This window comes from Anneissia japonica, unplaced genomic scaffold (assembly GCF_011630105.1).
Source record: "Anneissia japonica isolate Jap-2015-1 unplaced genomic scaffold, ASM1163010v1 scaffold287923_len1623670_cov205, whole genome shotgun sequence".
Lineage (NCBI taxonomy): Eukaryota > Metazoa > Echinodermata > Crinoidea > Comatulida > Comatulidae > Anneissia > Anneissia japonica.
The window spans coordinates 1,333,838-1,346,077 of record NW_022721637.1 but is presented as its reverse complement, the minus strand read 5'-3'; the positions used below and the strand labels follow the sequence as shown (position 1 = coordinate 1,346,077).

Sequence of the window (12,240 nt, the reverse complement as noted above, 5' to 3'; positions counted from 1 at the left end):
TTCATTTTATGTATATCTTCTTCTTCTACCATTACTAATTAACATCAATAACAATGGTAATTCATTCATCATTGAGAAAAACTAGGCCTATCTATTTCTAGTGGATCAGAATCGTATGCAGAAGGAAGAAAATTCAAAGAACCCCGTGAAACAGTAGATTGTTGTGTTGAAATCCCTGCGTATGCGCAGATCCATCCATGTTACATCTCGGAAGCTTTACCAGCCTCGCTGAGGCTGGTAAAGATTACTGAGACGTTCCGAGATTTTACAAGGATATTACACGGAGGTACATTCACACGTGCCGTAAAATGTTACTTTTGGTTACATTTTGTTACATTTGGTAAGATTTTTGTACGTGTGAATCGGGTATTAGTCTTCTGTGAGATCCAAATCGATAATGCATTAGGGAGCTTTTGATTGCACGACAATGGTAGGACGTAGAACGTAAAAGTCATCTGCGCATGCGATAACGTTAAGGTCACCTCATCGAGTAGATTCTGGAACGCAATTTGGCCAAATCTATGTATGCAGAGAACGTAGGACGCCAGGTAGGACAGTCACGTATGAGCGATTCCATTCTAGCGCCGTGTCGTCGCACAAATCGAAGGCTCCCTATGTACTGCCTTTAAGAACATGATTCAACATAATGGCTACACTGTTATTAGCTTTTTATGTGGGTTTTAAATACAGATATTATTTATATAGCACATCTGAAATACTCTCATAAAAGCTGAAATTTAAGTTAAAAATTATTATTTAAAAATTAATTAAATTAAGTTATTTGTACTCATCAGGTTAATGCAAGTGATTGCTGAGAACCAGAAGATGGCAAAATCCCACCAGTCAGCATTGAAGAAAAGAGCAGCATCAGCAGCAAGTACTACAGAGTAAGTTAAGTGTTGATTACATGCTGGCAATTGTAACATAGTGTCATAGTACCTTATAGTTGCATGACACCTAAGGTATTCACCTCTAGTTCGCCAGAACGTACCTGAAATACAGTAGTGATGCGATCTGTGACTACGTATTTTACTGAGGTAGTATTTTCCTACAACTCCTACTCTGGGAAGTTGCAATCACTATTAGTCAACATATATTCCCAAATTATAGTAACCAATATTAATTAAACAAGTCATCGACTCATATTTTCTGTTTCTGTGTATATATGTACCTTATATAGTTCAGAAATGAGTGTGAGCATTGATTTTGGAGAAAAGTACATCAGTCCTAATCAATGTACTCCTCAACTCTATTTTATAGTAATGTTCGTTTGTTGCCCTTTACTTCTAGCCATTACCTGCAAATAAATAACTCCTTGCCATCACTACATTTAACGATGATTAATGACCAAATGCACTTTGTATTTCCCCACTCCTCTGTGGAATAAAATTAAAACCCTGTAAATGGTTGTAGATTTGATGAAGAAAAACATTAAGTGTACATTGCTATTACATTGTTATGATCTTAATAGAGGGATTTAGCGATGGGTGTCACATGACCTAACTTGGGTGTTGGATATAAACAATCCACTGACACAGTGGTGTTTTCCTGCTATCGCAGCTGTTAAATTGCAAAGCATACAATCCAAGGAGAAGGCTAGGATAAGTAAATATACACTATTTGAACAATCGTATTGCCTTTCCTAGCCATTTACTTGTGGGTGGTTGTTTTCGCAACCATAACATTATCTTTTCATATGCTATCGCACTGTAATGTTTTTCATGTATACCCAAGTTTGGTTACCGCCTAAAATCCCTCTATATTAACTTCTCAGATTATATTTGATCATTAAATCATTTTTATTAATATGGTATTACTAATTGTTTTATTATTTATTATTCAAGAGATGCGACGCCACCTGAAAAGAAAGCGAAAACTGAAGCCAAGGCTGCTGGGCCCGTGGATAACAGAGCTGATACGACCTCAGGCCAGCAGCAGCAACATACTCCACAGCAGTACCAGCAACAGCAGATGCAACAGGGCAGGCCACCCCCACCACAGATGATGCAACAACACCCTGGACCATACAACCAGCCAGGCTATAATTATGGAGCTTGGAACCAGTATAACCAGCCACCGGTATGTTAGCCTTGTATTGCTCAATCTCTACTTCGCAGTCCTATGTACCATTTATTCCATGTTATTCACTTTGCTTAACATATTATTCTCTTTGTTATTGACTTTGCTCCTTGTTATTTACTTAGCTTAACATATTATTCTCTTTGAATGTGAGCAATAATATCTCATTAATGCTCACATTGCCTGAAAACCAAAAATAATCACAATTGCTCGGTGGCATATTATGTCAAATTATTGCACTGCTATTACTGATATTTCAAAACATTTTAACTGCTAGTTAAATAATGCCAAATTCCACAACATGATTCTTTGAAGTGGTACATTTATGAGTTTGCAAAAACCAAATTTATTTATATTGTTTATTTAACAAACTGCATTTGTTTACACAGTTCTAAATGATTGACATTTACAAATATTTATTTTGTTTTTCATCAGCATAATGCCTACAACTATCAGCAGTGGGGTGGCTATAACCAAGGTTATTACTAGGTCAGTGTCCTGAACAGAAGTATGATCGGAGGTCGACATGGCAAATAAGGACATCTTTAAACCTCATTCATCACATATTTGACTTCTTTTCAAATCAGGCCATTATTGTTTACTATGATTTTACATCATTTTCCAATAAGTGCATATTTGCATTAAAGTATGGTTTCCATAAAATCGCTACACGCTTTTGCCAACGGTGATTGGTCTGTCGAATTGAGCATTCCCGATTGCATCAGGGACATCTACGCAGTGCAACGATTGCACTAACAATGCTGTAATGACAGTGTAGCAATTTTAAGGAAGCTTAATGTGTGGTCTATTTACTAGTATGAGGCTTCACATATTTGTAGTGGACCTGTAGATTGGTGGTGGTTAAGATGTTCACCCACCATTCGTTCAAATCCTGTAACTCCACTCCCCAAGCCTCATAAGATTTAGTTGATAGAGCAATGTTCCAGCCTGTAATGGACCATTCATCTAAGACCCACCTTATATCATGTTCCTGTACATTGGTTTGTGGGACATGCTGGTACTGTATACCTGGCCCAGTTGTATGTTACATGCAGGAAAGTGTAATTGTCATCATGTACAGCACGTTATTGGATTATAATAGACACTTTACTCAATAGGACGGGTGGACGTTGGTTTTGTGCTCGTCAGAGCTTGAAGACCACAGTAAGGTGCTTAATCAGAAATTCCGTTCGCTTCCCATCCTCTTGTGTAAGTGATTAATATCCAGTATGCTACTGGGTTTATTTTTTTTGAAAATGAAATACAGATTATATCAACTTGCCTTTTGCTTTTGTTTCTAGCATTGTACCTAACATTTTTACTTAAATTTAATGTTAAAAGTGACAGACCTATGTTATCTTTGAAAATAGTTGTTCAGTAGAAGGACTCAGGATGATTAATTTACTACATTTAATAACGTTAATTTTGCTTTCACATAATCTTATTGATGAGTTTCATTTTAGTACATTTTAAGTGGCTTAAATACATCCTTTTAACAGTGATTATAATTCAGTAAACCCATTAAAAAGTGAATTGTATTATTCTAAACTCTCTTGGAATATCTTATCTTAAATTTTAAGGTAATAATGATTTTAGTTTGTAAAATAGAGGTCTCAATTTTTGTTGGATCCAACAGATGTGTAAACTTGTGTTAAGCTCAATAAAGCGTCTTTTCAGATACAGCTGTGTCATTGTTATTTGGTTTGCGTCATTGAGTAAATGGGCTGATTACAGTGACTTTGCATAATTCTATACAGTATTTAAGATTAAATATATCTATTTTAGAATACCAATGATGCACCATGGCCTGTAACCTCCTTTTCAAAATGAATAGCGCACATAGCAAAATTGTTAGATTATCACTCCCGCCCGCATCAAAAACTTGGGAAATAATAAATTCATGAGTAGAAAGAATTAAACCAGTTTTTATACAATATTCTTGTCAAATATAGTCCCTCCCTCATCAATATAAGAAAATGAAATCTAATAATTTTTTCTATGAAAGTGTTGTTGGCCCTTGTAAGCATTACAGAACCCTACTACAGTATAAAGTATTTATCAATATGTGGGCATAACTTGAACCATTTCTAAGTCTATCATATTTTACATGATGTTTTCCATTAAAGTTAAATTTCATCCAAGTCAAACCATTTTTCAGTGCCATTTTGGATTTGACTTAGGCATTGAACCAAAGTCTATTTTCACACAAATTATAGGCCTGGAATATTTCTGTACTACAGACTTTTCCATCAGCATCTTTCATTAGGAAATTTACGCAACAAGACAGGTGGATGGTGTTCTATGCTCAAGACCACAGTAAACACTTGGGCGCTTAACCTGAATTGCCTATTGTCAGATTATTGATAAGTTAATGCGAAAATTAAGGAAAAAATAGCCTATAAATCTTCATCCTTTCCTGTTTCTTTGCAGTTTAAGCAAACCATAAAGTGCTACGGATATTTGAAGACAATTACTAAAATGCATTTTACTAACGCAAGTAGTGTCAAATCTTTGTAGTAGAGAGCACATGGGTGTTACGCCAGTGGGCGACAGGATCAACTGGTAATTTTAAATGCAACATGCATCCAAATAAAATATCAAAGACAATACATCATCTAGAAAAATCTTTATTCTTTTAAAGATTTATATGTGCAGTGCATTGCACTGAACATGATTTTCCACACTGGTTTTATTTTTGTAGTACTTTATACTACAAGCATCATACTCCCATACCATACAGACTTTTGGTCATTTTATATCGCTACATGACCATAGGCCATGGGCGTAAAACACTGCTAAGTAAGTTGTAACAATAACATTTCTTTGAAGGCTTTGGAAAATATAATTCTGTTTCAATTTGTGAATCTGTAAAAGTTATGGCATTTTTTATGACCTAAAATATACCAACCCCCCCCCCCTCCAAAACTGTCCAATATACACCCTGACAGGCACAAGTGAAACTTAGGCTGCTGGCTTTTCTATAACATGAATGTAGTACGCAGGCACCTCCACTTCATTCAATGGCTTGTAGTCTCCATAAACTGTATGCTTACAACCGCTGCCAAATGCTTCTATCAGCAAATCCGAGAAGGTTTTCAGTCGGTGGGGGTAATATGACAACCGGAACCTAAAGTAGAAATTCAACATATTGAATAGAAAAGAATATCATACGTAATACTTTATAATAAACTCCATATACTATATATACAATCTGACATAGGTAATTTATACTTCTGTGATATTGTCATTACAAAAGTTGCACATGCCTAGCATGATATAGGGGATTCCCATGCCTTCTGCAGTTCATTTTCTACTTAATTTGTGACAAACTGCAAAAGACTTATTTTGATTATAAAAGGAGTGTGTTTTTCTGGCATCAAGAAGCATCACAAATCAAGAAAGTTCACCTATAGAGTACTTCGGTGTTACGTCACGATACCACGTGATACTACTCCGTTGCTATCGTTGCAAAATGAGTTCAATTGGATGCCATTTTCTCCACTGACAAACCATTGATCCCAATTTCTAACGTAATTATTAAGATGTTTTTCTTTGTAAATTTTAATTGATGATTAAATGTGTGTTATATGTGAATGTAAATGTGTGATAAATAATATAATGCAAGCTTTTGTGTTTTTAGTACATTTTGATGGTAAAATATTAGATTTTAACATGCCTATTCCAGAAAGCCTATGTAGTCATTCAGGAATAATGAACGGTAACCAACGTCTGGTTGGCTACAGAGGGCGCCACCTGGCATTGTGACGGCACGACTGTGGTACTCTATGGTTGGTAAATTACTCTTCCTGATGAAAAGAAATACTCTACTCAAAATCCCTGGCCAGACTCGCATTTTATTTGATAAAAACATGTGACATGCCTAAATATGGTCATGATGACATCACATCAAGACCATATATAGGCACATCATGATTATATTTGGGCCTAAAACAGTTTTACTTGTGATAAACTAACTTGTAGATGGACTCCTCTTCTGCTTTCTTTTCTAACTTTGGTCGCTTTCTAGAAGATTCAGCAAGAGACTGTTCCTGAGCTTTGTCAATATCAATGAAGTAATCCAGCGTCACCATCGTTGATTTACCATTCACGTATAACACAGACGTCTGTATATCATTTACGCAATTACCCTAAAAGACAAAATGTACAGCAATGATATATTAATAGATTATTATATATTTTATGTATTTTACCCTAAATCAGTGGAAAAAAAACCTTTATACAGCAATTTAGTTTGGTTTTGTTTATCTCTTCTCTGATTTTAGGTCTGTTTTAATTTTTATTATTGTTTGTATTTTTTGACAAAAGAAATAAATTAATGAAATAATAAAAAATATATTCACTTCAATAAAATACCCATCATTGTTTATGCAATCAGTTGATATTCGAAATAGAAACAGGTGGACAGACGACCAGAAAATGTACAATAAATACTGGTATAGAGAAAAATCAGACATAAAACACAACAACAACAGTGGACTGACGGACCATTAAGTAAGTAAATTATGATTTATAATGCTATAAACACACCTGATAATATATATTTTTAACAGGAGCACGGCCTGTGTCTAGTATGGCATCGTAGTTGCGGTGATCTATGATCATAATTCCACCTGGTTTCACCATGTATGCAAAGTTTTTCAGAGCCTTTCTGATGTTCCTTAAATCACCATCAAAATCGGGAAGATGAGCAAAGGAATTGCCGAGGCAGATAACACAATCAAATCCATTTTCACTATCGATGTCATCTGGTAGGGTCAGCCAGTTAGCAATGTCAATTTCTGAGAAAAATTAAACACAACATTATTAAAAACTGTTTAACAGCATACAAAACTGAATTCAATAGACATATTTAATTTGCCTGTTCTGATAAAGGACTTAAGTCTTTCTTTTTTACTTGTATTTACCTTGTGATATGCTAAAGTAATGCCAATAGCTGATAACATGTATTTACGTTATTGATAACGGGATTTATCCTACATTTCAAGTGCCATCAATACTTATCAATGGACATCAATGTGACACAATTTAAATATTGTTAAAAAAAACTATGATAGCAATTGTGATGTCAATTTATTTTCATATCTTGTATTGTGAAGTATAGTTTGAAACCTGAAATATAATAATATAATAATTAATTCTTATGAACTCAATCTTAATTTTACTTACATAAGGCAAGACCTTTTTAAAACCGTGTTTAGCGAACTCTCTGACTGCCATTAATGATGATTTTGAATAAAAATAGACTTGTATTTTTGGCCAGTTAGTGCATTCTCCTCCACGAGAAAATGAAAATTCCTAACAAAATGTTTTATTTTGCCCTCTGTTCCCCTGAAATCTCCAAAAATATATATATTCATTCTTAATTATATAAATTTATTTATCAATCTCATTCTGCCTACTACACTGTTGAATTTATAAATCAAATTTAATTTTTATTTTCTCCTTCACCTAAGATTGTTTTGGTAAAATCATTTTGCTAAGTGATGAAACTAAATTTTATTTTTATTTTTTATCTGAAAGTTCGCGAAACAGGGTATAAAAAAAGCCAGAGCTTGAAAATTACAGCAGACTTAACATTACAAAATAATTTTCATAATACACCATAGACTAACAATAAATAAAAGTGCTAATTGATGTGCAATAAAAAATATGCTGACAAACACAACCACACATTTAGAGCCATTTTACCCCATTGATCAAATGCCTCTTCCTTTCTGCGTGCCCATCTTTCTTTAAAAGCGTGCATTATCATCTTGTCAGACGCATCGCAGCTTGTCACCATAAACCCAGACTCTAGTAGCATGATCGAATCTATCCTATATACACAATGTTTATAAAAAATAATAGTAACTTTAGCTTTTAATTTCTCTAAAAACAATATACTGTATCTTTCGATATGTAGAAATTATTTACGATCAATCAATTGTTCTATTTTTTTTGTGGTGCCATTTAAACCTTTTTTTTATTTAGTCCAAAGAACAAAAACTGACAAACACAAAATAACAGAGAGGGAAAACACTTAATTGGACGGACAGGATTGCCAAAAAGTGAACTAAATCACTGTCTAGTGACTCTCCGATGCCAATGACAACATAAACTGGCATAAATAATGTACAGTAAATAGTATTAATATAGATAAAATATTGTCGAGGAATTTAGTATACATTTTTAGTTAAACATATGTATGGGATTAAAGTTAATGGTATGAAAACACTAATATCGAACAGACCTTGCGCCTATGAGATGAGCAAATTTTAATCAAATACATGTTTCCTTCTAATTAAAGACCCCTCCAATTAAAGACCACTTCCATCTGGTACCAAATTCACAAATTTCTTATCTTTACAATTCAAATCAGAGACCAAAAAGCTTGTTCTCTCTTTCTTTATTGGATTTTTCCACACATAACAATCACATAATTAATATGCTACCAGTGTATTTAACAATGTTATACAATGAATAATTCGTTAAGAAAAAAAACACAAGTTGCTTTAAAAAAAAAAAATCATAATGTGAAGTATTAATATTTCCTAATTATAAGTCAAAGCTGCTAAAAACCATGGAAACCCTGGCCCCAAATTGGTGTTTAATTGGAGGGAGACCTATAATAACTAAATAAGGAATAAACTTAAATGCATGTATTTAGTTATCAACCTTATCAAAGTTTATTCTTTCATATAGTTCACTATAATTCACATAACCTTTGACCAGTGGCATAACAAAGAGGCCTGAGGACTCTGGTCAAGGCTTTTTTGGGCCCCACTAAAATTGGGGGTTGGGTCCAGTAGACCCCTTGGGTACAGGGCAAAGCCTGCCAATTTAGGCATTTTTGAGGTCCTAAGGGTGTATTTTTCATATTTTTTAAACACATTTTCCACTTCTCTAAGCTGAAAATGTTGATGAACCTTTTGAGGTGCCTTAAGGTATTAGGGCCCCTAGATTTAGCCAGTGCTGTTATGCCACTGCCATTAACATGCATTATTTCTTGTAGGCCTAATAGTGACAAAAACGATATACAATTATATGCCTACACTGCATCTGCCGATTATGTTGTAGGCAGTTCTGTACACAAGGTGTGCCTTCAGTGCAAATGGAAGTTAATAAATCATATAAGGCTTAATTTTTAATTGATATTACAATGTATTGTATTTGCTCAGTCATATATTGTATTTGCTCAGTTGAAAATATTAACAAAAAACTGGCTTTTTGGTTTGGAGCTGAATGGATCAATCAATATTTAATATCAATTACTATAGTATACAGGAAATTGATTGAAATATTAACAATGGCTGCAGCCTTTCTAAATTACTGCAAACAACTATTGTATAATTATGAACGAATAAATACCACGAATCACAATTCAGGTCACAGCTTTTTTTTAAGTAGTGTCATAAAAACCACATCCTAAGCCCAATATTTATTAACATACTGTATGTAATAATCTTTTAAAAAATACTAAAAATAGTATTTTCTTTTTGTGTGAAGTTGCTTCCATGATTCATTTATGTGCCTGTAAAATGCACCTGTCTTTTAGACCTTTACACCTTCATAGGTATAAATTGTCTGAAAGAAAATGCATTAATTTGGCAAGGGTGGATAAACCTCCCAGGGGTGTATAGGCCTATAGGACCCAGGGTCCCCCGTAGGAATTCGCTTTATAAAGATAAACGGGTAGGAGGAGAATTATCGCCAGGGACATGAATTAAGTGAAGCTGGAACATTCCCACATAATAAGGAGTGGCTTTTCACCAGGGGTGAGAATTTTACTCCTCGAGAAGGAATTAATTAGTTAGTTAGTGTTCAATTCACTTACCCGGTTCCACATGCAACATCAAGGATTGACTTGCAGTTCTTGCTCTTGAGCAATTCAACAATCCAGTCCTTGTAGTAGTCTATACGTCCAGATTTTGTACCGATGTAACATTCCCATACCTTAGCTGCCTTGCCATCCGCATACTGATCGCGAATACCCTCTGCAGGGATACCAAGCGATCTCGTACGGAACACGCTGTCGATTCTCTCCGTACCTGTTTTTGACATGGTGATTTTACTTTTTTTAAAAATGATAACACAAATGCTATGGTTTTGTGCCGTATCACTGATGAGGCTTGAACTCCTACAGATATATTCAAAATGAAATATGAACTTCTTGGGCCGCACAATTCTGGATGGAACTGGTTGAAAATTTGGTATTTAAACACGAAGACAACTCCACATATTCATAAACAAGATGTTTCCCAGGTACGTGTGTGTATAGATTTCCGAAGTGGGCAGTGGCCCATGATCAATGAAAATCTGCAGTGTTGAACCAATCAACGTGCAGTGTGGAATGGCCAATCAAATCGCCAGGAATGTGTGCTTTATGAGACACTTATTAACTTTTGAAGTTGCCGTTGGAAAGATTATTCTTTCTGCGCCGATGATTATGATGATGTATTGATGATTTTTATTTACAGGGAGATAGTGCACAGGAGTGCATTGAACATAAATGAGACAGCCACACTTATGATTAGTTTAGGTTTTAAAATAAAAAATCAATATTTACACCATGTCAGGTTATTCAGTTCCGTCAGTGGTTGTGAGTACGATGCTGACCCTTCAATTTGCCCATTTGCCTGTCTGGACCAGTACTTAAAAGTAACGAGAGAGCTCAGAAATGAGGAGACACAATTACTGATTTCTTTTGCCTCATAAGGCAATAGGAGACAAGACCCTTTCAAGGTGGATTAAGGAGGTCATGAGGGTGTGTCACATTGACACAGAAGTGTTTAAGCCACATTCGTCAAGGCATGCATCGGTTACGGCCTGTTTTAACTCGGAGATTCCCCTTGAACAGATCCTAGCTAAACCTAGATGGTCTAATGCCGAAACGTTCAGGAAACATTGCTATAGAAATGTATTGAAGTAATGAAAGGATTAACATGTAGAAAAACAAATCGTTAGAGTTATTTGGGTGATTAGCATTGTAGCTATTCCAAATACAGTGCTGTATGTTATCATTGAGATGACAAAAAAATAAAGAAATGTTTGATCTCAAATTACTTGTCTTGTTTATTTCTGGCTCCCTGTATCACAACCTGCTAAGAAATGTGTTAGTCTTCATGTCATACCAGAAGTTACGTGTTTATGAGATAAAATTTATAGATTGAACGAGACTTACCTGTAAGTTGAAGTTTGAGAATAATTCTATCTCATAAATGTTAGTAACTGAAGGAATGACATGCCCTTCTCTTCCCACCCTAACTCTTGTTTTACAGCATATAACTAATTATAGTTTAACTTCCTGGTGTGTTTGTTGGGTGTTCGTGAACATGTTGCTTGTTAAAGGTATGAAGCACAACCGACGGTTCTGACGAGTCACCCGTTCAGAACGGCACTCTCAGGCTTATTTTGATATAATTTTCTGTACACTGTACATTTAAAAATAGTGGTGGATTCAGGAGAGGGGGGCCCATGGAGGGACCTTCAAATAAAGGGTCCAAGAACAGCCCCGCCATGGTTAGGGCTGAGGTAAGAAAAAAAATATGATTTTGGCACCTCTAGATGGCTGGAAATGGCACTCTCAGACTTTTTAATATAATTTTCTTTTGTTCTCCATTAATTTATAATTTTTAAAAATACAGGGGTGGGGAAAAATTTGCTCTTTCATGCTCACGTTTATAGCGTTTTAGCGTGGTGTACTTAATAATACAGTATTAATAATTTTAAAAAAATATATCACTAAAGTAAAAAGTAGGAGAAATGTTTATTTTTTTTTTTTATTATAAAAGTATTATTTCAATAGAATATTTATCTCAGCAAAATATTGTTCAGGGGGCCTCGAAGTTTTTCAAAATTATTTTTTTCTAATGGACAAAAAAAGAAAAATATATTCAAATTTAAGTTTGAGAATACCATTTCAGGCCAGGCGCGGATCCAGCGGGGGAATAAGCCCCCCCCCCACCACCGTCGGTCAAGCCGAAAAATAAATAAGAGGGAGAAAATTTCAGTTATAGAGAGGAAAGCGGAGAAAATGGAGTGAACCCATGAGTTCAGTGGTGATCCAGTAGTGGGAGAAAGGAGAGCTCGATTTTATACCACTTATTTACACCAACCCTGGTGGGTCGGAGGTGGGCGTGGCGGCATTGACTCCATATTGTG

General features: G+C 35.0%; 2 protein-coding genes across 2 annotated transcripts in view; one reads left to right on the top strand and one right to left on the bottom strand.

Moving 5' to 3' along the window:
* LOC117111643 (pre-mRNA-processing factor 39-like) overlaps positions 1–2,957 on the top strand; it is a 12,376-nt gene extending 9,419 nt beyond the window's left edge. The window contains exons 13-15 of the mRNA XM_033254610.1: positions 795–887; positions 1,845–2,079; positions 2,515–2,957. Of these exons, the coding sequence (XP_033110501.1) occupies positions 795–887; positions 1,845–2,079; positions 2,515–2,568 (382 nt within the window). The 3' untranslated portion in view covers positions 2,569–2,957. The remainder of the gene's footprint in view (positions 1–794; positions 888–1,844; positions 2,080–2,514) is intronic.
* A 1,732-nt stretch (positions 2,958–4,689) lies between these two features.
* LOC117111684 (glycine N-methyltransferase-like) lies at positions 4,690–10,363 on the bottom strand. Its single transcript, XM_033254667.1, has 5 exons — positions 9,914–10,363; positions 7,789–7,916; positions 6,628–6,878; positions 6,055–6,227; positions 4,690–5,206 (listed from the first exon to the last, which is right to left on the bottom strand). The coding sequence occupies exons 1-5, from the start codon at positions 10,138–10,140 to the stop codon at positions 5,041–5,043; spliced, it is 945 nt and encodes a 314-aa protein (XP_033110558.1). The 5' UTR covers positions 10,141–10,363; the 3' UTR covers positions 4,690–5,040.
* Positions 10,364–12,240: the final 1,877 nt, after the last annotated feature.

What these genes read in the sequence shown, in the direction of transcription:
- LOC117111684 (XM_033254667.1), bottom strand. Translation starts at nt 10,140, where the DNA reads ATGTCAAAAACAGGTACGGAGAGAATCGACAGCGTGTTCCGTACGAGA. An exon ending in GATGTTGCATGTGGAACCGG is followed by an intron (nt 7,917 to 9,913) that starts GTAAGTGAATTG and finishes TTGTGTATATAG; the next exon opens with GATAGATTCGATCATGCTAC. An exon ending in GAAGAGGAGTCCATCTACAA is followed by an intron (nt 5,207 to 6,054) that starts GTTAGTTTATCA and finishes TTTCTACTTTAG; the next exon opens with GTTCCGGTTGTCATATTACC.